General features: G+C 37.2%; 1 protein-coding gene across 1 annotated transcript in view; it reads right to left on the bottom strand.

Moving 5' to 3' along the window:
- LOC310635394 (contactin-4-like) overlaps positions 1-24,537 on the bottom strand; it is a 284,515-nt gene extending 259,978 nt beyond the window's left edge. The window contains exon 1 of the mRNA XM_083354280.1: positions 24,039-24,537. Coding sequence (XP_083210406.1) covers positions 24,039-24,093 — 55 coding nt within the window. The 5' untranslated portion in view covers positions 24,094-24,537. The remainder of the gene's footprint in view (positions 1-24,038) is intronic.
- Positions 24,538-25,362: the final 825 nt, after the last annotated feature.

Below are 25,362 nucleotides of genomic sequence, written 5' to 3'. Positions count from 1 at the left end.
TGCTGCTGCTCAAGCAAAGAATTTATGGTCTGTGAAATCAGAGCAGATTGATTAAGCAAACAAAAACAAATCTAAACACATTCAGTTCAGTTTGGTAACAACACCTATTTTCCAATCATTTGCTAGGAGCTGAAAGCAGAAAACTCAATAGTGACTGGAGAGAGAATGAAAAGGTAGCTGAGCAGTTGAAGAATGAATGGAAGGTTTTGAAAGAACGTAACAACAATATACTTCTGCCAGAAAAATGGAGAATATTTTCAGTTCCTATAGTTGCTGAATGATTTCAAAGTATAATAATTATATTTGAAAATTGCAATAACTACAGCAACATTTTCTTCCACCTACTGACTAAGGGAGAGACACTGAAATTTTAGAATTTAGAGAAATTCTCACTCAGTAAAATACCACCTGCTCCACTTAAAAACTTAGAAGAAAAGCAACTTGAGACCTGAATTTTCCTTTTTTTTTTCTTTTAAAAAAGAAACTGTTGGAAGTCAACAGCCACCCACCCTCCTAGAGAAGAAAATATTTGGGGGGGGTATATTAAAAAGGCAGAATATTATATTTCCCCAAAGTAATAATAGAAAAATCTTAGACAGAAACCAGCCCCCCCCCAAGTCTCTCTGCCCCAAGCAGAAACCGGCTTTTAGAAATGCAGATTTGGTGATTCATTCAGGAAGACTGGGGCCAGGAAACTTGGAGCTGATGGGATTAGAAAGACAAAGACCCCTAAAATCTACACCCCCCACACAAAATCTAAAGACACAATAGGATTAATCCACCACCATTAGAATACCAAAAGGGCACACTAACTCAGATAAAAGTAACAGGAACAGGAAGAACCTCAAATACAAAGCCACAGGAACAGGAACAACTCCAAACACAAAAGCCCAAGAAGGTATAAAAACCCACCACTCCCAGCTCCATTTTGTCAGCTGTCCCAGAACCATATGCTGTTGGTTCTGTTCTTCAATAAACAGAACTTTCTTTCCTAACAGCCTCCATGTTATTTATTCCCAGCTTGGACTGGACCTGATGATTTTTTTTCTTTCAACAAAACTAATAGATGAGGATCTTGAGCCCGACTTTTCAAGTAAGAAACCCTTCTTCTTTAATTGCAACCTAGAGGTACAATTCTGTGATTCACTTCTCTGATGTTCTAGCAAACATTAAGGACAAATTTACTATTTATTTATTTATTGTTGTCCTAATTCCAGGCAGTTTACAATTACAGAATTAAAACACATTAAACAGATAAGATCAATACAGTATACTACATCAAAATTGTAACTATCACCCTAGTGAACATAGCAGCCCAGTTATAAAAAGCACAGAAAACAGCAACAATCAACAATCAACCCCCAAACATATCTTCAAGTAATTATAAGTACCTATAAGGAGTTTGCTAGGCATACTTCCTCCACAATACATGTCTCCTTGTGGCAACAATTGCCTTTTAATTCATGTCCCTGTGACTTCTTGTAAGGGCTGGGCAAACTCAGCATAGAGCTGGCAGCTACTGTGAGCCAAGCCAAGCCATACACACTAGACTCAGAAAACTAATGTTAGCCAATGCAAGATGTGGAGAAGATATGTCACACTGCAGAATCAGTGTTGTATATCAGCAACTGTTTTATATCTGAGCCCTGGTGGTGCAGTGGTTAGAATGCAGAATTGCAGGCAAATTGCCTGCAGCCTGACAGGCTCAATTTGACTCAGTCTTCCATCCTTCTGAGGTCAGTAAAATGAGGACCCAGATTGCTGGGGGCAATATGCTGACACTGTAAACCATTCAGAGTGTGCTGTAAGGCACTATGGGGCAGTATATAAGCTAAGTGCTATTGCTATCAGTTGACGTTTTCAGGTTGTTTTCAAAGGTAGCTCCATATAGTTTGCATAACAGTGATCTAATTGCATGGTGGAAAGGGTGTGATATAATATTAATATTAATATTAAAAAGAAGAAGAAGAAGAAGAAGAAGAAGAAGAAGAAGAAGAAGAAGAAGAAGAAGAAGAAGAAGAAGAAGAAGAAGAAGAAGAAGAAGAAGAAGAAGAAGAAGAAGAAGAAGTTGGAAGGGACCTTGGAGGTCATCTAGTCCAACCCCCTGCTCAGGCAGGAAACCCTATACCATTTCAGGCAAAAGGCTGTCCAGTCTCCTCTGAAAAACTTCCAGTGTTGGAGCATTCACCACTTTTTGAGGCAGGTTGTTCCACTGGTTAATTGCTCTAATTGTCATGAAGTTTCTCATTAGTTCTAGGTTGCTTCTCTCCTTGACTAGTTTCAATCTGTTGCTTCTTGTCCTGCTTTCAGGTGCTTTGGAGAATAGCTTGACTCCCTCTTCTTTGTGGCAGCCCCTGAGATATTGGAACACTGCTATCATGTCACCCCTCACCCTTCTCTTCGTTAAACTACACATACCCAATTCCAACAACCGTTCCCTATATGTTTTAGCCTCCAGTCCCCCAATCATCTTTGTTGCTCTTCTCTGTACTCTTTCTAGAGTCTCAACATCGTTTTTACATCGTGGTGACCAAAACTGGATGCAGTATTCCAGGTGTGGCCTTACCAAGGCATTGTAAAGTGGTATTAGTACTTCACATGATTTACTGTCATCAGAGTTATATGATTCCTCTTAGGCCCACAACTGGCATATCAATTTCAGCTGGGCATTGCTACTCCAGCCACATCTTCTACCTGCTGTTCCTGCAAGTGCTGTGATCTAGAAGGACAGGCATATTGCAAACAATGATCCCATCCAGCTAATCTTGGGACTGTCTCTGAACCAAGAGGTCTTTAGGCAAGCAACAATTTAATAATCTTGGTGTACATATCCTCACTGCCTATATTAGAAACAATTAAACCAAAGAATCCAAGAGCTTTAAAAATATTTATGAAGGCAAAAATAACAATGTGGAAAATACAATAAATATTTTTACTTTCGAATAAGATCATTTTAAAGTGGCAATGCACATATATTCGGGGTCATTATGTGACCGTGACTTGCAACTTCCTGCCAGCTTTCATCATTGGCTTTGTTTGTCAGAAGCCTTCTGGAAGGTGACAAATGGTGATCACATGGCCATGGGACACTGCAACCATTGTAAATGCATGTTTGTTGCCAAGTGCTCAAATCACCATCAGGCAACTAGGGATGCTGCAACTTTCAGGATTGACTGTTAAAGTCTCCTTAATAACTCTGAATGGTTGCTGAACAAATGGTCAGTAAGCGAGCACTACTGTCCATACAGACAGTCATAACAAAATCTATTTCCTTAAAAATGTGGTTTTTCTCAAAAGTTTTACTCTATATTAGAGTAACACATAAAAAGCAAGGAATCCTAGAATTGCACTCTCACTACCTTCAAAACACAATGAATAATGTGATAGAATAGGTTCTGCCAACTGTAAATTCTGCGACACATTATTCTGTCATTTTGAACTGCACATATACTGTCTGTTAACAGTATTTTGTTCCAACAACAGAACCAGTTCCAAGTGCAGCTGCAACAGTGTATGCCAAACGACACGTCCTGGAATTTGATGTATATAACTGTAAAACAGTTGATACAGCAGCTATATTTCTTAAAAGTGTGAATGTGACATGACAGCGCTGTGATCATGTGGCTGACTTTTAAATAACAGCCATAACTACAGAGTACTGAAACAGGTGCAGGAGTTAAATTCCCAAGCCGGGTTTTTTTTTGGTCCAATCCTTCTCTGAACGCTGCAGTCAATTATTCTGTTTTGACTCGGGTGGAAGCTGCTGTTTTCATATAACATTTACCTCTTTTTCCTCTTCATAGTTTCATTGAGGACAATTTTCAATGCAAAATCTGGAAACTTCTAATTTTCACTGAAACCGCAAAGTGCTTAATTCAGAGATTATCTTGCATTAGGTTGGGGAAAGCAGATGATGATGTAACTGCTGATGTGGTGTTACAAATATTATGTGCCTTGTCTCCGTTTCATGTTTGCCCTTCTGCAAACCTCAGTATTTTGCTTGAAACTGATAGGGTTTCTCCCTTGCCTCTGAGCATCTTCTCATATTATTCATCTTCAACAGGGACTGGGACTACAGTTTTGTGCTTGCTTTCCTTAAATGGAAATGTTTTTTATCCAGTTTTACTCTCTGAGTGCTAAAAATGTACTAAATCTTATGACTTCAGCCCTTTAAATGCAAATAGAAAATGGAATAAATAAATAATTGTAGAAACTACAATTGTTTGGGGGGGGGTTAGCTTATTTGGTAAAAATCACATGTTATTTTTGTACAACCATCCAACTTGAAGCAGGGTTCCCAAAGCAACAAGAAACAAGACAATGATGCCTATATGGAAACCAGATCCTGCCACAATCTACTCAGATGTCTCCTTGTCCCAGCACATAGGCCCCAACAATCACACACAGACACAGAAAGAAACATACAGAGACACAGACACACACAATTAGCAAGGTTTTCCTCTGTTGTGGTACATGCTGTCATCTGCGAACAATATAGATTCTGCAGAGGAGAGAAGATAACATTTCACAAAACAATTAATGGATTCAAATTTGACAATGAGAGTAAAAACGAGGACAAAGTAATATTGTAGCATTTCATCCTCCCAGGATTCTCTACTGCAGATCTCAAAGGGAACTTTTTTGGGGAAAAAGAATTCTTTAACAACACAGCAAAGGAAGTGATTGATGGACTCATAAACATAGAAAGGTTTCAGACCATCACAAAATGTCTTAATAAATGCAATGGGTTTCAACATTTAATAAATACTAACTCATAAGATGCTTAAATATGTTCAAGCATATGCAATATTCATATGCACAACCAACAGTCTTCTATTCCTCCCTCTCCCTTGTTTCCTTCGTTTAAATCATGTATCAGGTTAGCAAGACCATGTACTGACATGCAATAAAATATTAAACTCCTCCTGATTTTTGCCTACCAGAGACTAAAACAGTTTGCCTCCTACAATGTCCTCTATACAAGTAGTCCGCAACTTACGACTACAATTGAGCCCAAAATTTATGTTGCTAAGTGAGAAATTTGTTAAGTGAGTTTTGCCTCATTTTACAACTTTTCTCGCCACATTTGTTAAGTGAGTCACTGCAGTTGTTAAATTAGCAGCAAGGTTGTTAAATGAATCTGGTTTCTCCATTGATTTTGCTTGTCAGAAGGATGCAAAAAGTGATCACATGACTCCAGGACACGACAACCGTCATAAATGTGAGTCAGCTGTCAAGCATCCAAATGTAAATCACCTGACCATGGGGATGCCACAGCAGTCATTAGTATGAAAAATGGTCATAAATAATTTTTTTCGGTGCCATTGTAACTTTGAACAATCACTAAATGAACTGTTGTAAGTCAAGGATTACCTGTATATGGGATGCAAAACCTAAATGAATGAAAAGGGTTTTTTTAATAAATGGTATGTTAAAGATATGAGTATTATCTTGCTTAAATAAAACTTATAATTTTTTATTTTTCATTTTTGCCTCACTAAGGAAAGCAGTGGGAATGTAAAGTGAAACCCTGAGCATTAACTTGGCACAGACAAAACTGTTTAAAATTCTCCTGTATTTCTAATGCTTCCTTTGCTGTTGTCTTCTTCAAGCTTTCTCTACATATGCTACATCAATGAAGTCATCTTCAAACTCAAATCTCATCTTTTTATCTTCTGCACTCACAGTGGCTTTATCCTGCTGTCTTATAAAGGTAAAGGTAAAGGTTCCACCGCACATGCGTGCCAGTCGTTTCCGACTCTAGGGGCCGGTGCTCATCTCCGTTTCAAAGCCAAAGAGCCAGCGCTTGTCCGAGGACATCTCGGTGGCCATGTGGCCGGCATGACTAGACTCCAAAGGCGCACAGAATGCTGTCTTATATACTTACTTTAATATCTTTTCTTGCTTATGAACCACACACGTAACTCTAACTAACTTAGTGAGATAAGTCTCACTAAGTTTTGTGTTTTTATTTTTTATATTTTTAAGCACACAACTTTGAAACCAATTACATGTGAACTCAAAGTATAATGTATCAACTCCTATTTCAGACAAGTATCAAAGGGATGCTATCCAAGCATCTGCAAGAATCTACTAACATAATTTAAACATAATTTAAAACCTTTCTAAACTGAATGCTTATGTAAACTAGAACTGCCAGCATTATTAGAGAGATAAGTTTCAATTCAAAGGAGTATACTAGCAGGCTTGCATAACGGCCTCCAAAATATTGGGTAGAACAACAGTTTTTATCCTGTCTTCCTTAGGCTGATTTTTGAGGTTATCCAATCAACTAAATAAACTTGTAGGTTGTTTTTTTCTTCTTCTTATGAGCACAATGACATGTAAAACTGTTGAAGTCAGCAAATGTCTATGGTATTCCATTTTATTGTTTTCTCTTGATGGGCTAAGTCCACTGTGGGTCAATCCACAGATGGCTGAGCGATTAAGCACTCCAGCTAGTACAACATTGTCTGAATAGAAACTTAGAATCATTTTTACTTGCATGGAAGAAAGATCAACACTGTAATGAATTATTGAAACACAGTGAAACTCATTCAGTGACCTACGTACCTGTACTTTTGATCTGCTGATCAATTATACTGGAGGTAACCAATTGACCTTGAATCATTTTATCTGAATTGCACAAAAAACTTGGTTTCCATCTTTTATTTTTACTTTCTAGAATGATTAAGTGCTAGACCCTAAGAGTCTGTTCTTTCTCTCTTCATATGGCTTATTTTATAATGAATAAATTACTAATGCACCTACTAATAGCAAGTATTCAGATGTAAAATAGCACACAAATCTAAAAAATCTACACTCGAAGGCTGCATTTCATTTATAGTTCTGATCAAAACTTAAGTACAGTAGTGATCTCTAACATATGAGGAAAAAAGTGATGTTCTATTTCTGTTAATTGGGCAGGGACCTGGAACTGGGCAATCAAGGCATACTAAAAATAGAGACTAAAGTATTTATTCCTTTATTTGAGGACCACAAGGTGGTCTTTATAATAATCCCTTCTGTTTTAGAAAATAAAGCACTGCTTGAAACTATAGCTTTATAAACCCTTGATTCAATGTAAAATATCCTCAGAGATTAAAATATCCTCAGTCACACACACACACACACACACACACACACACACACACACACACACAAGTATATGTATATGTATATGTATATCTTTGTTCATTCGGGTTTTTCCCCACGTAGAATTGGAGGTATCAGGGCAACATTTTGATGAAATCTCATCCGTCATCCTCAGGATGGTGACTTCAGCTTCGTTCTTCTGGGAGAAGTGTGTGATAGTGGCTGTTTTTTCTTCTTATTTAAACTGCCAGAGGGGGTGTGTTGTGTGGGTGGAGGCTTGGCTGTGTTCTGATGGGGTGGAGGTGTGCTCTGATTGGGTGGGGGCTTAGCTGTGTTCTGATTGGGTGGGAGTGTGTTTTGAATGGGGGCTGTGTTCTGATTGGAAAAAATCCGAATGACCAAAGATCTACATACAAACACGCGCAAAAACCTCAGAAAACATATATATGTTTTATATATATATATATATATATATATATATATATATATATATATATATATATATATATATATATATATATATATATATATATACACACACACACACCACCTATGAAATACTTTGCTGAACATTTTTCATATATTTTATTAACCTCTGAAAATAACCCATACCTCATTTTGAGTTGAAATGAACATCTGTATTTTGATCCCTTCTTTTTTTTACATTTCCCATTTACTGCTCTAATCTTATTTCATTAATAACTTGATTTTGTCCCCCTGCAACTATGGAGTTTACAACTTCTACAAATGGGAATTTGTCTTCAATTTACCTTGGAAAAACCCCTCTGTCTCTACTAGATATCTCTGTTTCCTTTCTGGCTGAATCTAATTACCTGTTGACTGTACGATCATATAAACAGCAATTAGTATCTATTAAATTTATATGCTGCCCGTCCCATGATAAGGCACTCTGGACATAAAAATATATAGAGACAGTAGATCAGGGGTCTTCAAACTTGGCCCTTTTATGACTTTTGGACTTCAACTCCCAGAATTCCTTAGCCAGGCATACTGACTGAGGAATTCTGGGAGTTGAAGTCTATAAGTCATAAAAGGGCCAAGTTTGAAGACCCCTGCAGTAGATGATGTAATGAGAGAAATATCTCTTTTCCCATAATTGACAGGATTTTTTCCCCCTCTAGCATGAAGGCCAGCTGGGTGACTTTGGACCAGTCACTCTCTCTCAGCCCCACTTACCTCACAGAGTTTTTATTATGAGGAAAAATAGAAAGAGGAAAGAATATTGTTTGTGTTTGCCACCTTGAGTTATTTATAAAAATATTAAAGACATAAATAGATAAATAAAATAAAGTGTTCACCAGCTGGAACTTTTCTCATGTTTTTTATCCCAACAAATATAGTGCCGAAATAATATAAATGGTGAAGGGCAATAGTTTTGTGTTCATGTTACCTTAAAAAATAGATGGAACAGTGAGAAAGAACTGCTTTTCTTGCAGTTTTCTGCTTCTAATTATCCCCCCCTCACCATCTTCAGTTTAAAGCTAGTAGGTAAAAAGAATTAATCTCATTTGTATGTAATATGTAGCACCTCTATTTGCCACAAGTTTTGATCCATTGGATTTGATACTGTCCCTTCTTTATAAAAGAATATTTGAGGATTTGAGGAGTGTTTTTTTAAGCTTAAATTATTTCTTCTGGTTTGAGGTTTTGTATTTCTTCCCCAGCTGTCACCACACAAAATATAGCTCAGTATGTTTAATGATGACAGAATTAACTCCAATTTTTATTTCATAAGAAGCTAATTAAATAGCTTGGGCCTTAAGCCACACAAAACACTAACAAAAATCAAAACTAGCAAACATAGCCTAGATGGTGTGCATATGCTTGTAAGTGCTGCCTTTAAAACAAATATTCCAGTTGTAGCAAGGAATGTGAGATTTTTGTACTAAACATATTGCTCTGATTTTTAAACAAAGCGAGGGGCGGGATAGGAAACACTAAAGTTGTTACTGTTGTGAATTTATGGACATGAATTTCCTCTTGTCCTCAATTTGTATCTTTTTATAACCCCCTTTTTATTGTAGTGTTTAAGGTGAATGAGCTATCAAGGTCACTTTGGAAAGCTAGATAGCTCAAAGGCTCTTATTTCTATGACAGCCAGGGGGTAGGAAGGCAATATCCTGCCTGCCTCTTATCTCTTTTGCCACTTTCCTGAACATAACCTCTTGGTCCCATTTCATCAGTTTTAGTTATTTAAAGTTTGAAGCATAAAAGGTTGCCCAGCCCCATGCTGTTTCACATTGTAAGCTGGCCCTTTGGTATGGGATCAGAGAATTTAAAGGTACAAAAAATAATATAGTTTTGTAAGATAGAATTTTCATCAATGATCTTAGTTCAAATTTTGAAATCAAGCAATTAATTATAGCTTAATTAATTAATAATATACTATGCATCTTTTGATTTACTGTAACAGGAATAAATTAATCACTTTTATTTAATCAGAAGCTCAGTTAAAGGGTATGTGTTGATATTTCAAGAATTAAAGCTAGGAAACCTGAAAACATTCATTGGGTTTAGCAGTATAAAAATGCTTATAATTCCTAAGCTTAAAAAAAAAGATCCAGCAAAAACTTCTTTAATATTATAACAACTTTAGGAAATGTGCTGAAATATATCAAGGGGACGGTTCTGAAGATATTTGTTTTTCTACCAACATCTTAATTCTATCAGCTCTGGTACATTTCTAAATATAATATTAAGTCAGTTTCTAGAATGTATTCTGTTAATAAATACAATTATATTCTTTCTATGTCACTGGTCTTTCAGTAAATTTCTAAATATTTAAACATTCATTTGTATTTTGTAAAATACAGTGCAGTTTTGTTACAAAACATATTCTATTTCTATTCAGCTATAACTTAGAGAGAGAAAAAGTACACTGGGTGATCCTCTAATTTCTATCACTGAAAATAAAACCAGCGGCAGCTATTGGCATACCAATTCATCTTAAACAACCTTTCTGTTAACTTTAAGCATAATTTAAATAACTTAACTGCTCAGTGCAATGAAATACGCTGTGCCACTTTTATTTCACCATAACAGGAATAATTGCATTTGTGCTGCACAACTTAAGAAGTTTCCCTTTGAATGATGGCAAATGTCTCCAACAATAATAAACAAATATGAAGTATCCCCAGTCTAATCATGTTCTACAATGCAGTCCTAATTCTTCTAATTCAGTAAATTAACTGAAATAATACTAAATATTGTCATCAGATCCTTCCTATCTTTTCATCTACCTTCTTAATCTACTACTTAATTTATATTCTGCCTTTTATTCAGGAGCTGAAGGCAACATACATATAGCATACATTCTCTTATTTTTCCCAGCTACACCCTTTGACATAGATTAGGCTGAGAGATTTACTGTTCCAAAGTCATCCAGTGGGTTTGTATTGTTGCTGGGGAGTTAAACTTGGGTTTCCAGCTTCTAGTCCAACATCTTAAACACTCTATTGTACCAAAGGAAGAATCAGAGGTCAACTGACAAATAGCCATTATTAGTGGGCCAGAAACCTGTTTGCTTCAGATAAGTAGAAATTCCTTTAAGGTGCGAAGCTTAATTGCTTGATGAGGCAATTTTTAAAAAGGTTTTTGTATGTAAGTGTAATATATGCATAGTCTTGTGTTTATTGTTATATTGTTGTTCTTTTTTAAACTGTAATTCAAAAAGTGTATCAGCTTCCATTTTCTCTTTTCTTTGGGATCCAGCAGCCATCCTTTTCCATCTATCAATTCCCATCTTGGAGCAATTCTAAGGACCTTGCAATAATCTTTTTGATTCCATCCATCTGCCTTCCTCTTCTTTTACTTCCCTTGAACCTGTTAAGCATAATTGTTTTTCTTGATGTAATTAATCATCTGCTCACTTCATATACCCAAGGTATGTTAGTTTCCACTTGTTGATCAATGCCTTGAAAGAGAACAATTAGTCTTTATTTGGTCCAGAGCTGATTAATGGGCCTTCTTGTAGTCTACTGCAATATTATAAACTCTTCCCAAATCCCTAGTTCAAAGTCATATCTTTTGTTGTTATTCTTTCTCAGTGCCCAGTTTTCAAAGTTGTACATTATGCAAGAAAGGCCCCTGCTTTAATTATCTCCTATATGTTTGTCATTATCTTTTCCCACAGATTAATCTTCCAACTATCTTCTACCACTATATATTAATGAGCCAAAGAAAATAAAACTATCTACCACTTTCATATTTCCCATCAATCATAAATCTACTGAGCATACAGACTGACATCTTTTTCTTAATATTTAATCGTAACCTTAATTTTTTTTCTTTCAGTAGAGATTTTTTAAAGTGTTCTTTATTGTTAGCTAACAAAACAATTTTCACTCTATAATGAAATTTGAAAATCTTGTCACTTTCAATTTTCTTACTTCATTTTTACCAATCCTGCCTATGGCATATTTTCTATATAAATAGATTAGATATGGAATCAAAATAGGCATTTATTCATTTCAATTTATATAGATGCCTATCTAACATACATGACTCCAAGGTGCTCACGAATTAACAACAACAAAACCACAAACTCATATGAATTTAAAACAATTAAAATACAAACTAACTCAAAACATTTAAAAACATGAGAGAGTGCCAACCAACAGTTGACAAACAATATAGCCATCTCACAGGCTCCCCACCTCCACTGGATTTCTAAGCCTGATGGGACAACCATTTCTTTGACGAAATGGTTTCTTTTTAAAGGCAATAAGGGCTGGGCCCAATCTAATTTTGGGGAGGAAGATGTTTCAAAAGCTAAGTGTCATGACAGAGAAGAATCTTTTCCTCGCTCAGATTCTTTCATTCTCTTCCTGTAATGGAATGTGTAAATTGTAATGTATCGGGATTTTACTTGAACTGTTTCACGCGTCTCTTTGAATGCTGCTTAAGGTTGCTCAATTGGTATGTCTGTGTAACGGTCACTGACTAGACAGACTTGCTGTCTCCAAGAAGATCACTGAATGATTTGGGGTGGGAATGGGTTCCTTTAAATCTATTGGCCGTCACCTAGTGGCCAACCGTATAAGTAGCTGTGCAGAAGCCTGTTTCAGTTCTGTTCCTGTTTGCCTCAATAAAGCAATGTTCCTGTTTGCAACCTCTCATCTCGCTTACGCATTTTAATGAAACATTGCCTGTATGCATTGCGTGTGACGCATCCCCTTATGGGGTGGGGGCTGTACTAAGCCATTTGTCTAGTGATGGGACTCGAGTCCCCATTGCCTATTATTCAAGGACATTGTCTTCAGCTGAGCGCAATTACGCTCAGATTGACAAAGAGGCCTTGGCCGTTGTGGCCGGGGTGAAGAAATTCCATGATTACTTGTATGGCAGGGAATTCACAGTCTTCACAGACCACAACCCACAGTTGGGGTTATTTACTACAGATAGGCAGACTCCTCAAATACTGTCCCCTAGAATGTTAAGATGGTCCATTTTCATGTCAGCCTACAGCTACAGGCTGGTTCACAAACCCGGCAAAGACATGGCCCACGCAGATGGCCTTAGTAGGTTGCCATTGCCACAGGTAGAGCCAGATCCAGCTTCAGCAGCTCGCATCTTGTCAATTCAGGATTTGCCTGAGTTTCCCCTCCATGCTGGGGATGTGGCTGCAGAAACTGCTGCAGACAAAGTTTTAAGTACAGTTTTGTCATGGATTCACACCGGGTGGCTTGAAAATAGCCCTGGACCAGAGTTCCAGAGCTACTTCACTCGTAGACATGAGCTTTCAGCTCACAAAGGTTGCATTTTAAGGGGGAGCAGGGTTATTGTCCCCAGTTCATTAAGGCACCATGTGTTTTAGTCTCTGCATGAGGGCCATCCAGGCATAGTCTGGATGAAGGCATTGGCATGGAACTACCTATGGTGGCCAGGGTTAGATAAGGCTATCGAAGCCCAAGTACATGGGTGTTATGCATGTCAACAGTCCAGACCAGAAATGCCACAGGCCCCTCTCCACCGATGGGAGGAGACTCATACACTGTGGTCAAGGATTTACATTGACTTCACTAGGCCCTTTCAGGGACAGCTGTTTTTCATAATGGTCAACAGCCACTCTAAACGGTTGGAAGTAATTCCTATATCTACTTTGACTACTGCTAGGACCATCCAGGTGCTTAGGAAGCTTTTTGCGACACACGGACTGCCAGACATCATAGTCTCACACAATAGGGCCCAGCTGACAGCGGCCCTGTCAACTTCTTGAGGACTAACCTCATAAGGCATGCAGCATCAGCTCCCTTTCACCCCTCAACTAACGGGCAGGCCAAATGCATGGTGCGCACGACAAAGGAGTCACTCAAGCATGTTATGACCGGGGATTGGCACCATAGGCTGGCTGATTGTTTGCTTTGCCAGCACACTACGCCTTGCACAGCAACGGGCAAGAGCCCAGCAGAGCTTCGCTTGGGGAGAAGGCTAATCACAAAACTGGACCAGTTACATCCTGACCGGGTTGTAGCAGACACCACATGCCCTAAGGCTCCAAGAGGGTTGCAAGTGGGAGATGGGTATGGGCCCGGAACTATGGGCATGGGAACTTGTGGGTGCCAGGTAAAAATGTCAAAATTTCAGGACCTCTTTCTCATGAGGTGGCTATGGATGGGGGCGAGTTGTTCACCGCCATATTGATCAGCTGCAGAAGCGTTTTGCAGAACGGCCACTAAATGAGGACCTCATAGCAGGTCCGCAATTAGGGCTGGAAACCAGCAGCCAAACAGGGCAGTTCACATGCTCTGAGGACTCAAGCAGTCAGTACAACGGGGAGGTGGTCATAGATGAATAAAGTCCAGGAGTGCAACATGGGTCTCCTGATGGGGAAAGTCAACCCAAACACAGCAACAGCTTTGCTGACACAGCTACCTCATTGGACTTTGGCTTGGACCAACCAGGAATGGCCAGCCAAAGGGACTCGAGTCAATCCGACTCATGTGAACCTAAGAACCCAGGTCTACCCAGCCCGGTGGGCAAGCTGGTAGACTGGAAGTTGCCTGGATCCCCCAGGCGTTCTGAACGGTCGCGTAAACCACCACAATATTTATAAGATTATATTCTTAAATAATGTATGTACATTCTAGGGGGGAGGGGTGTAATGTATTGGGATTTTACCTGAACTATTTCATGTGTCTGTTTGAATGCTGTTTAAGGTTGCTCAATTGGTGTGTATATGTAATGGTCACTGACTAGCCAGACTTTCTGTCTCCAAGAAGATCACTGGATGATTTGGGGCGGGAATGGCCGCCGCCTAGTGGCCAACCTTATAAGTAGCTGTGCAGAAGCCTCTGTTTCAGTTCTGTTCCTGTTTGCCTCAATCAAGCAATGTTCCTGTTTGCAACCTCTCATCTGGCTTATTGCCAGCAAAGAACTCACTACACAACATAAATGACCTTGGGGAATGAAGGAAAGAGATACTGTCTAGGAAACAAGAGAGTCAGACAAGTGGGGTAGAAACCTCCAGCAGCTTAAGTCAGAGAAAGAAACTTAGGAAGAGTCTGCCTTAAAGTAACCTGCCATACATTCTTGTTCATTGTAATAATTTATGCTATTTGTTGGTATGTGTATGTATGATTGTGTCTGTTTGTGTGTATAAATATATACGGTACACACAAAGCTGTAAATATGTCCTTGTTCTACATGTTCCCATAGTACTGGAACTATTATAAAGAACCTATTTATTAGCCTCATGACTTTTTGTCTATATATTGGTGGACCTGTTCTTAATTCAGCTTCAGTAGATACAATAATTATTACAAAATTTTATAAATAAATAAAATTCAGTTTCGACAGATACAATAATTACAAAAAAACCCCTTATCTTACACAAAAGTTTTAAAAACATTTCATATAGATACGTTATAATTACTGTCTATCAAATTACGCCTACACACTTAATATACCAAACATAATTGTATGAATCAAAGAACTTATTTATAAAAATATATATAAGTATTTAAGTAAATGTTTGCAATAAAGTGATAGCAAGCCACAGTACCAAAATGAATACTGAATGTATTTTTATGTATCTTTAGTTTTCCCTTCCAAAATATTATATTCAAAACATCATTTCCAGAGATGTTGTAATTCCAAATAGAAAACTAAAGCGGTTGAATGACATCTTTGCAAAACAGAAAGAGTCAAAGGCAAAATAAAGGCAATAGTTTGCTGTAAGTTAGTATTTTGCTGTTTGAAATAGTCATCAAATAAATAAAATACAGCAAATAGAATATGGTAAAACAGGCATAGAAGATAAAATGAACTCTGTTGAACAATAAAACTGTTCCATAAGACAACAGGCCAGACATCAGCACCTTGAAAGAAGGTGTATAATTTGGGAGCAGCACAGAAAAGTGATTGTTCCTTACCATAGGCCAGGGATAGGCAACCTTGGCTCTTTTATGACTCGTGGACTTCAACTCCCAGAATTCCTAAACCAGCATGGCTGGCTCAGGAATTCTGGGAGTTGAAGTCCACGAGTCATAAAAGAGCCAAGGTTGCCTACCCCTGCCATAGGCATTCTCCACTATGGGACAAACATAGGAGGATTTCTCTAAATTACTATAATAAAAGGAGGCAGTTTCTGAACTCAAGGAAGCTAATATTATTCAGTGTTTATTGCTATCACTGACTTGTCCTGAGGTTGTGCATGTATTTGTGCATTTTAAATCCTCTTTCCCCAATATATTAAACTACAGCTCCGCATGTACAATCTTTATCTTTCATCATAAAGAAACATTTTTTCATATTCCATTCTTATCTGGTTTGCTTAACAAATCAGTGCCTTTACTCAACTGACACACATACATCTCCATTTGTAGGTATATCTTCAGTTAGAACCAAAGGATAAAAAAATGAGCGTCTTTGAAGCTACAATTTCTATTTGTAATGTTCATATTTCTTACATTTTTTTCCTATCACCCACTCTGTGTAAGATACTAAAAGCAATTCTCTTTTAGGAAAAAGAAATAACTATTCCTTGCTTCAATAACGATGTACAGTAATCTACTTTTCATTTTAGGAAAATTAACTCCCCCCCCTGAATCTGGATCACAATCCTGTAAGCTACCCCACTCAATTTTGAATTGATAAGTATTCCTTCCATCTCTGCTTTCCAATTTTTAATAAAAATAATGAAGAAGAAAAGACTCCTAACTGGACAGTGTGGGAGTCCATATAAAAAACTCTGCTATTGAAATAAGGAGAAACAATGAATACTCTTGTTGTATGATTTTTGATCCATGCATATATTCTCTTATCAGACTCCATAAATAACTCACTTGTTAATCAGAATATCCTGGCATACTTTATAAAATGGTTTGCTGAAATCGAGATAAGTCATGTTTAGAGCATTCCTTTCCCCATCCTTTTCTCTCATTAGTTAGTACTTTACCTGTTCTCCATGATTTCTGAAAGAAAATAGCTCTCTCAGTATCAGGGGATGCATTTAATCTGGCCCTGGAAATTCTAAAAGTCAAAATAAACAGAAATCCCTTGACTATTATTCTATCCATCTCAAACTTTAATGCTGTCCCTTCATCCTGTTCTCCACAAATGTTTGATGGAGCACATATGCACTTCTTCATTTTTATTTTAAACTCGAAGGTTCTTTTTGTTGATCATACCATTCTTGGCAAACTTTAGCTCATTTTGAGCTTTAGTTTCCTTGACATCATCTTTAGAATTCTGGACTGGCTTTTATTATGTGCATTTCTGAATATGAAAGTCATGTGAGCAATCTGTTTACTTTTGGAATATCAGATTTTAATTACAATAAAATTATGGCAGAAAAGTTTTTATGAGATAAGTATATTCACATGCAGGATTATATTAAAATGAGAAATTAGGACATACTTAGGTTATAGTTTAAGCCATTTATACTCATGTACATCAATATATCTTAATTGTTTTAATTTTCAAAACCGCATGAAATAGAAATTCAAAATACATATTGTCCTTTTTAAGTAACAAAGTCTTTCATATTTTTAATACTTTAAAAATGATAACATTTTTCTCCATGGAAGTTTTTTTTTCCTTAGACACCTTAGATGCTTAATTAAGTTAGAAATTTTCAAGTTTTATTCCGCTGGTGACTGCTAGCTTGTTAATTAGTTGCCTCTTTCATTGATTAGCAACTTAGGCAGCACTCAATTATAAATGGCTATAATGTCTGCCTTGCTTTAGAGTCTAATTAATACGATATAGACGGTTTAACTATTGGTATATCTAAATTATTTATGATGGCAAAACTACATTTTATTGTTAATCAACAAAAGTAACATAAAATAAAAACATCTAAATGAATTATTTGTGTTTTGTTTTATCATAAATTTACACCAAAACTTTTTAAAAGTTAGTGCAATTATGAGCCAGCTTTCACTGTGAAAAAACTATAGCTTAATTTCAGAAAGTGCCACAATATCTGATGCGCACATTAAAATACATTAACCAAAGAACACAATCTACTGAATGCATTTTAATTAAAATCTAAACAAGGGAACAGAACATCATATTCAAATTCAAAATTAAAGAGAGATAAAACAATTATGATGACAAGTTCCTTTTTGGATGAGAATGGGTATGTCTCATCTTCTTTCTCTATTTTTGATTGGAACTAGAGAACCCATTAGTGGAATTCTATTCACAGGATTCTCATCTGGAAGAAACTGGGATGAATGTTCATTTAGTTTATATTCATTATGCTATCTAAATTACACTGGTCACCAAGAGGCACCCTGTTATCCCCTTCAACCTTATTAGTAATCATCAAAGGTAGTAAGATGGAATTTTCTGGGATTCAAAAGCTCTGCCAGGAAATGAACTCACATATCTTTACACTTGGATCACTACTTAAATTGAATTAACTCTTGGTACTTGCACCGGTAGCCTCCAGGAAGGGATAAAGAGAAATTTCTCATCTTCCAAGTCTGTAAAACCCTGTACATGGGGACATACAAAGTAACCCTTGCATCTATCTGCAAGGAAATGTATAAAGAAAATGTATAAAGCCACTCTGATTGCTGCTAAGCTGATCTAGAAACTACCAGCAGAAGAGCATGTAAAAGATTGCACTTGTAACTATAATATAAAGGATTATTATTATTATTATTATTATTATTATTATTATTATTATTATTATTATTATTATTAATTCAATTTATATACCGCCCTTCTCCCATAGGACTCAGGGCGGTTCACAAGGTTTTTTTAAAAAACAATACAATAATTACAAAACTTAAAATCAATTAAAAATTATATTGACCTTGAAATCCCCAGTTAAAATACAATTAAAATTCCAATTAATATTCTCAGACCAGGCCAGAGAGCTCAAAGAGCCAGGTCTTCAGGTCCCGGCGGAATGAGCGAAGGTCAGGGGCCAACATTTCCTCCATTTAATTTAAAACAAGTACTGTGCATTGTTTGACATGTGACCGCCAAAAGATTCTTCAGAACATATAGGAATGAAAAGGTTGCATCTGTCTGCAACCCTTTAAAGCAGCTACATAAAAGAAGAAGAACTACAATATTCTAGGATACTGTAGTTGGGGATTTTGCTGCTGGATGCTCTAAAGTGCCTTTTGAAGATTGAATCTGAAGCCCTGCATAGCCTGGAACTCTTCATTATACTGGAGTGGCTCTCAGGAAAAAACAAGTCTAAGCCATGCTGGTTAAAGACAGAAAAAGGAGTGTAAAATCTGAAACTCTAAATAGCTGTTTATGGAATTGTATGTTGCACTCTGACTATGAAAAAGATGAAGAGATCAATTGAAACTTTGGCAACAGTTTTTCCTTTTTCCTATAGCTTACAACATGAAAGAGTATGTCAGTAAGAGAACAAGAAGGGGGGGGGAAGGGAAGGGAAGGAAAAAAAAACAGATGTCAGAAAAATAACAAGTACCTTCATGCAGTTGTTTTTTTTTAACGCAGGACCTAACAGGTTACTCTAAACAGAATTGTCCTACTTTGTTTTAAATCAGTTACACATTGCCCATAATCTGACATACAGTATGACACCCACTTTCATGACAAAAAATAGCAAAACCCATAGTAAGAAATATATTTTTATTAGAACATATCAAAGGTTACAAAACTGGCTAATGCAAGACACCTTTCTTTAGTTTCTAAATCTAATCACAATGGCTCCTCAATACAATTTCTTCTTTTTCAGGAAAGTACAAGCAATTAAAGCTGGGTCTTACAGCCTTAATTTTATTGCTGTTTTAAATATTGAGTGCATTCTTTTATATTTCATTTCTAATTTTAAACAGAGCTCGGTCAAATAGTGGAATTAAAACTGGTTATTTAAAAATGGACAAGCCAGCGGTTAGAATTTTATAGTGCCCTTTGGATATGCCTTTATGTTTACATTTCTCCACCACAGCAACAAATTTAGGTAACAACGTACCTCAAGAAAAAAAAAATTTCCCCCTCAATGTGCTACAGCATGGGGGGGGGGAAGCAAAGGTTTTGATTATTGCATTTTTTAAAGATTGCATTAGTTTAAGGTTGTACTTGACACAAAAAAAGTATTTTGCAGCAAGGATCCAACCTATTTCAGATGCATAATTAAAGTCCTCTCCCATTTCCTGATTTTGAAAGAGAGTGAAACCAGAAGCAAATCCCTCAGCTCATTCATATGCCACCTGCCTGAGTAATCTAACATTTCTCTTCTTCCTTCAGTGCCTGAGCTTAAATCTATCCATTTAACAACTCACCCTGAACAGCTTCCCATCTCACCTGCCTGAACTTGAAACCAATCACAGAACATTCATTATAGCTGCAGCTGTCATAGTTCTATCGGTTTGTATAATACTTCTTCCTCGCTGTATCTGTCCTGTCCTGTCACCTCTTTGTGACAGAGTTTGTTACATTGAATGTCGGATTCCAGGGAGAGCGGAAAACAATTCCAGTCTGGAAATACTTAACACTGAAATAGGAGGATGCTAACCAGCAATGAAGAAATGATCTATGGTCTTGGATAAATATCCTCTCCATATACACTCAAGGGAATAATTTATGCATTAGGTATCGTTAGGACAAGCAAACTTGTATTAATATACTAATTAGAAGGAAAAAGAGCATTTATTCAGAGGCATAAGCATTTTTCATATTCAATGATTAAAGATCATTAGCAAATAGACCTCTGGAAATCTTTTTATAATTTTTGGTAAAGTTTTAAATTTACACTGTACTAACTATGATAAGGGACGCGGTGGCTCAGTGGGTTAAGACGCTGAGCTTGTCGATCAGAAGGTCGGCAGTTTGGCGGGTCGAATCCCGAGTGCCGCGTAACAGAGTGAGCGCCTGTTACTCGTCCCAGCTTCTGCCAACCTAGCAGTTCGAAAGCACGTAAAAATGCAAGTAGAAAAATAGGGACCACTACGGTGGGAAGGTAACAGCGTTCCGTGCGCCTTTGGCGTCTAGTCATGCCGGCCACATGACCACGGAGATGTCCTCGGACAAGCGCTGGCTCTTCGGCTTTGAAACGGAGATGAGCACCGGCCCCTAGAGTCGGAAACGACTAGCACACACGTGCGGGGGAACCTTTACCTTTTTAACTATGATAAGGATATTCACAAAAAGAGGATAAAGGTTTGCTGTTTATGTATGAAAGAATAATTGAACAAACCATAGAGTTAAGATTTAAGATGTATAACATGCAGTAATTTCTGCAATTATTTAAAAGTTAATAAAAAACTGGAATTTGAAATAGTTTCCCTTAGAAAGATAGTTGGTTATTTAATTTTTTTGCTTCTGTTTCTACAATATAAGACAGTGAAATCCATATAGAAAAAAATACTATGCTACCATTCATGTAATCATTTATCCTGGAAAGAAAAAATAGTAAAAATTCTCAGATTTTTACAGAATATAAATTTAATCACACAATTACTTAGTGTATGTAAGCAAAATTTAGGAAATGAATTATAATCTTAGTATCATCATAACCTTTCTGTGCTCTAAGACATATTTTAAACAAATTATCTACTTGAACTTGCTGCCAAGCAAAAAGTTTAATATATTTTAGCACAAAGCCATCACATATTATAAAAATGGACAAGATGGAGAACAGCAGAATCTTTCTTTTCAAAAACTACATTGAAGAAATGTTGATTCCACTAATACAGATACTAAGCAGCAACTTGTGATTAAGGGAAAAAATTTTTTTAAATTCAAGTTGACAATTAACTTTAGTGGACTAATGAAGTCACTATATTTTTCATCTTTCATAGGTATATTTAACAAAATATTTTAAATATAGCTTAAAAGGTAGGAAAAAGATATATTTTAAAATGAGCTCAAATGAAAAGGCACTGTTAAGTACAACATGAAAGAGAAAAAGCACAAAAATCAGCTCAGAACAGAACAGAATAACAAATTTGGAAAATATCTTGGAGGTCTTCTAGTCCAACCTGCTCAAGCAGGAAACTGTACACCATTTCAGACAAATAGTAGTCTAATCTTTTCTTAAAAGCCTTCATCATTACTGGTCAGATGAAGACAAAGGGACTGACATTGGACAGCTATCATTTTATGAACTTTATAAACAATTTGCTGTGGTTTCCTGGCCTTCCCACATGCTAAGTATCAAGTATTAAAACACACAATGTACTTATTCCCCTTTGTTGTGATTCAGGGTCAGCCTATGGGTTCGGCAGTTGGGTCGGATGACTCAGAGGAGGAGGAGGGGGGTGTTGAAGAGCTTGCTGATGATGGCCTTGAGGCTCCGCAGAGCCCTCAGCCAGGCCCCTCCCACCTGGTCACGACGGAGACCCAGCTGTGTGAGCCTGACAGCGTGGATGAAGATGACCCACAGCTGGCCCTGTTCAAGGACGCCCGACGCAGGAGGCAGTCAATCAGGAGTAAACAGAGGAAGGCAATGGGGCACCTCGGAAGGAGGCAGAGAGAAGCCACGCCCTGAACTGTATAAAAGGGGAATGTGTGGGAGGGCTGGTTTGCTGAAGGCAACTGCTTGAATAGTTCCTGTTTCATAGTTCCTGTTTCATGGTTGGTGTCTTGTTTTGCTCTGTTTTATGTTAATAAATTTGGCAGGCTTTATTCCAGCCTCTTGCCGTTTGTAAAGGGGTTGTCCATGCTTTTTCTGCAGGGCCGGTAGCAGGCTGGTACAGAACACCCTTATCCAAATTTGAACTGAACACTTTACAACCTGTAAACTACACCTTAGCCCTACAGATAAATAAGCAATGAACAGTCCACTTAGAGAGGGCTGCTTGGCAGAGCTACTGTTTTTAAAACTTTGCTTTTTATGGCAAATGCCAACTTTTTATGCCATCTTTCCATTCAAACATTGTTACTGGCTTACTTGATGAAAAGAGAAATATGACGTCTTGGAAGAAAATTAATGTAGCTGACAAAGTATTTTGGAAAAGGCATTGCTGGTCCAATATTGGTTTTCAGAAACTTTTGCTCAGCTGAAATGAGTAGAAAATCTCATATACCGTTCGCTTAGTGACTGTTTGAAGTTACAACAGCACTGAAAAAAGCAACTTATGACCATTTTCACACTTATGACCTTTACAGCATCCCCATGGTCACATGATTCACATTTGGAAGATTTACAACTGACTCATATATATGACGGTTGCAGTGTCCTGGGGTCCTGTGATCCCCTTTTGCGACCTTCTGACAAGCAAAGCCAGTGTGGAAACCAGATTCACTTAACAACCATGTTACTAATTTAACAACTGCAGTGATTCACTTAAGAAATGTGGTAAGAAAAGTTGTAAAATGGGGAAAAACTCACGTAACAAATTTCTCACTTAGCAACATTAATTTTGGGTTCAACTGTGGTCATAAGTTGAGGACTACCTGTAGTATATATATATATATATAAATTGAAACTGCAATAGTATAAACCATTGCATCTGACACATTCTGACCACTATAAACTAACACATTTTTCCTATTTTAATAGTGCAGTATGTAATTTCAGCAGGGAATTGAGTCTCTCTCTCTCTCTCTCTCTCTCTCTCTCTCTCTCTCTCTCTCTCTCTCTCTCTCTCTCTCTCTCTCTCTCTGTGTGTGTGTGTGTGTGTGTGTGTGTGTGTATGGTGATATAGTGACCAGTTCTGCTCTTTTCATCAATATTCTGTGCAAATACATATGATATGGAGCTTGCATTGTTGCTCTGTACTGTCTTTATAACAAAATGTTGATTTGCCTCATATACCTGTTACAATTAGTTCAGTGTTCCCTCCCCCCCCCAAAAAAAAAATTTGGTTTGCTTTTGTGAAGTTTAAAAACCCAGTGCAGCTTAAAGGCTCAACATTTCTGACCACCACATGAATCTCACCGCTCGTTATGTGAAAACTGCACACCACATATTAAAATTTTAATAAATCCTTGTGTCCATCAAAGACATGCAAGTACAGGGAAGCTTTATACAACAAGGGAGATGAAGGCTGAGAGAAAAAATATCAAAGCCTCCAAATTAATAGAAAACAAGGATCATGGATTCCATTTCTGTATTTTATTATTCACTTTGTAGTTGTACTATTCATAACAGACATAATAAAAATTGGTCAAACTCTAGTACCTTCAAAAAGTGTTTTCTTATAGTTGGAGTAGTTAGCATGGGGGAGAGAGAAAGAACACTTGCTGTCAACAAACCACTCAAAATTTACACACACACAAAACCGAATAAAATGGTTGAACTTTGAAGCACCTTGCACCTAAGCATGGAAAATATTAGCAGTAATAAAAGGAAGAAGTTAAAAGCATTGTGGAATCTATTCAACCATTTTAGTTAAATGTAGGGCAGGAAGACAGCTATTGTTGCTGCTGTATCATTCACATACGAAGCACAGTGGCCTTTGGAATGAATGTGCAATATTACAGTGGCATTTAAAAATCAGAAATAAATGAGGGGAAAAAAAGTTTTAAAAATGACACATTACCTGCAAGGCACAACATGAACGATTGCAGTACGAGCAGTTCCCATGGCAACCTCATTTTCAGTTTCTGATGTCAAAGGAGACCCACGTCCAATATGTAGTGATTAGAATGCTGCTTCTTTTAAGTTATACCCGATCTTTAATCTGGAGGAATAGAAAGAGCAGTATTACAATAAGATTTAGGATTACAGCTCCTTATGCTCTTTGAGACACTGCTTTTCTCCCCTTGATTTAAAACAAATTTACACCTAAAGGAAAAGAGATGAAAACAAATGGTATAAAAGTAAAATCTGCCACAGCAGCAGCAGACACATCAATTACTTTCAAGTTGCTTGGAGCTATAGAAGAAACCACAGCCCTCAAATCATGTCACTTTTCTAAAAAGAAAAAAGAAAAAAAAAGCATTTGCGAGTTACAGTCAGAATAGAAGAAAGGATATCACAACAGCAACAACAACAACAATAACAAAAGATTTTTGGAACTAGCTCTCTACTCTATCCCATACTCCTGACTGCAAAGCAGCTCTATTAAATTCTGGGTCAAGTCACTGATCCAATAAACATTCTTGAATTAATTGTCAAGTCCACTAAGTGTTGATCTCTACCTTTTTTATCTTTTATCTTTTGACACCTTTGAATTTGCTAACTGTTACAGGGAACAAATGTTAACAAGGACAGATGGCAAGTCCCTCCAGGATGATAAATGCCCTTCAGGGTGAGCAATTAGGGGCAGCTATATATCCTTCCCTTTTCCCTTCCGTGCATCCTCTCCTCATAGCTCATGGGCTGAAGCTGCATAGAAAGCTTGAGATTAATTGCTCCGGCTGTAACTGAAACCTTTTGCATGACAGTTGGTTGTCGGTCCAGTAGACCTGCAGGGCAGCTGGGGGAAAGGGTCAGCAAGATGGCAAACCACTTAAATTGTTTTAGCTATTTGTCTGGAGATAATGTATTTTCAGCAAAGTATGACTTTATTCTGTAGCTCTGGGTGACTGTGAGTACATATTGTCTTGAATATGTGTGCGTATATTTTCCCTGCCTCCTATGGTCGTGCCTTCACTTCACTTCAGCATGCCTGTTCTATTGAATCCACCAGATGTTTCAAACATCATACCTGTTCTGATTTATGGAGATCCTTTTTTAATGCATAAAATGGTGTGCATGATATTTGGTGTAAGACATACACATCTTTTAAAGTATCCATGTCAAGAAAGTTTAGATTAACAATAAATAAAACAACCTAATCACATGTTGACTATGCTAAAGCCTTTGATTGGGTGGATCATAACAAACTGTGGGCTCAGAATTTTCAAGAAGTCATTACAATG

The sequence above is a fragment of the Vipera ursinii genome (assembly GCF_947247035.1).
Source record: "Vipera ursinii genome assembly, chromosome: 2".
Taxonomy (NCBI): Eukaryota; Metazoa; Chordata; class Lepidosauria; order Squamata; family Viperidae; genus Vipera; species Vipera ursinii.
The sequence above is the reverse complement of the archived record's forward strand: the minus strand, read 5'-3'. Positions and strand labels throughout refer to the sequence as shown.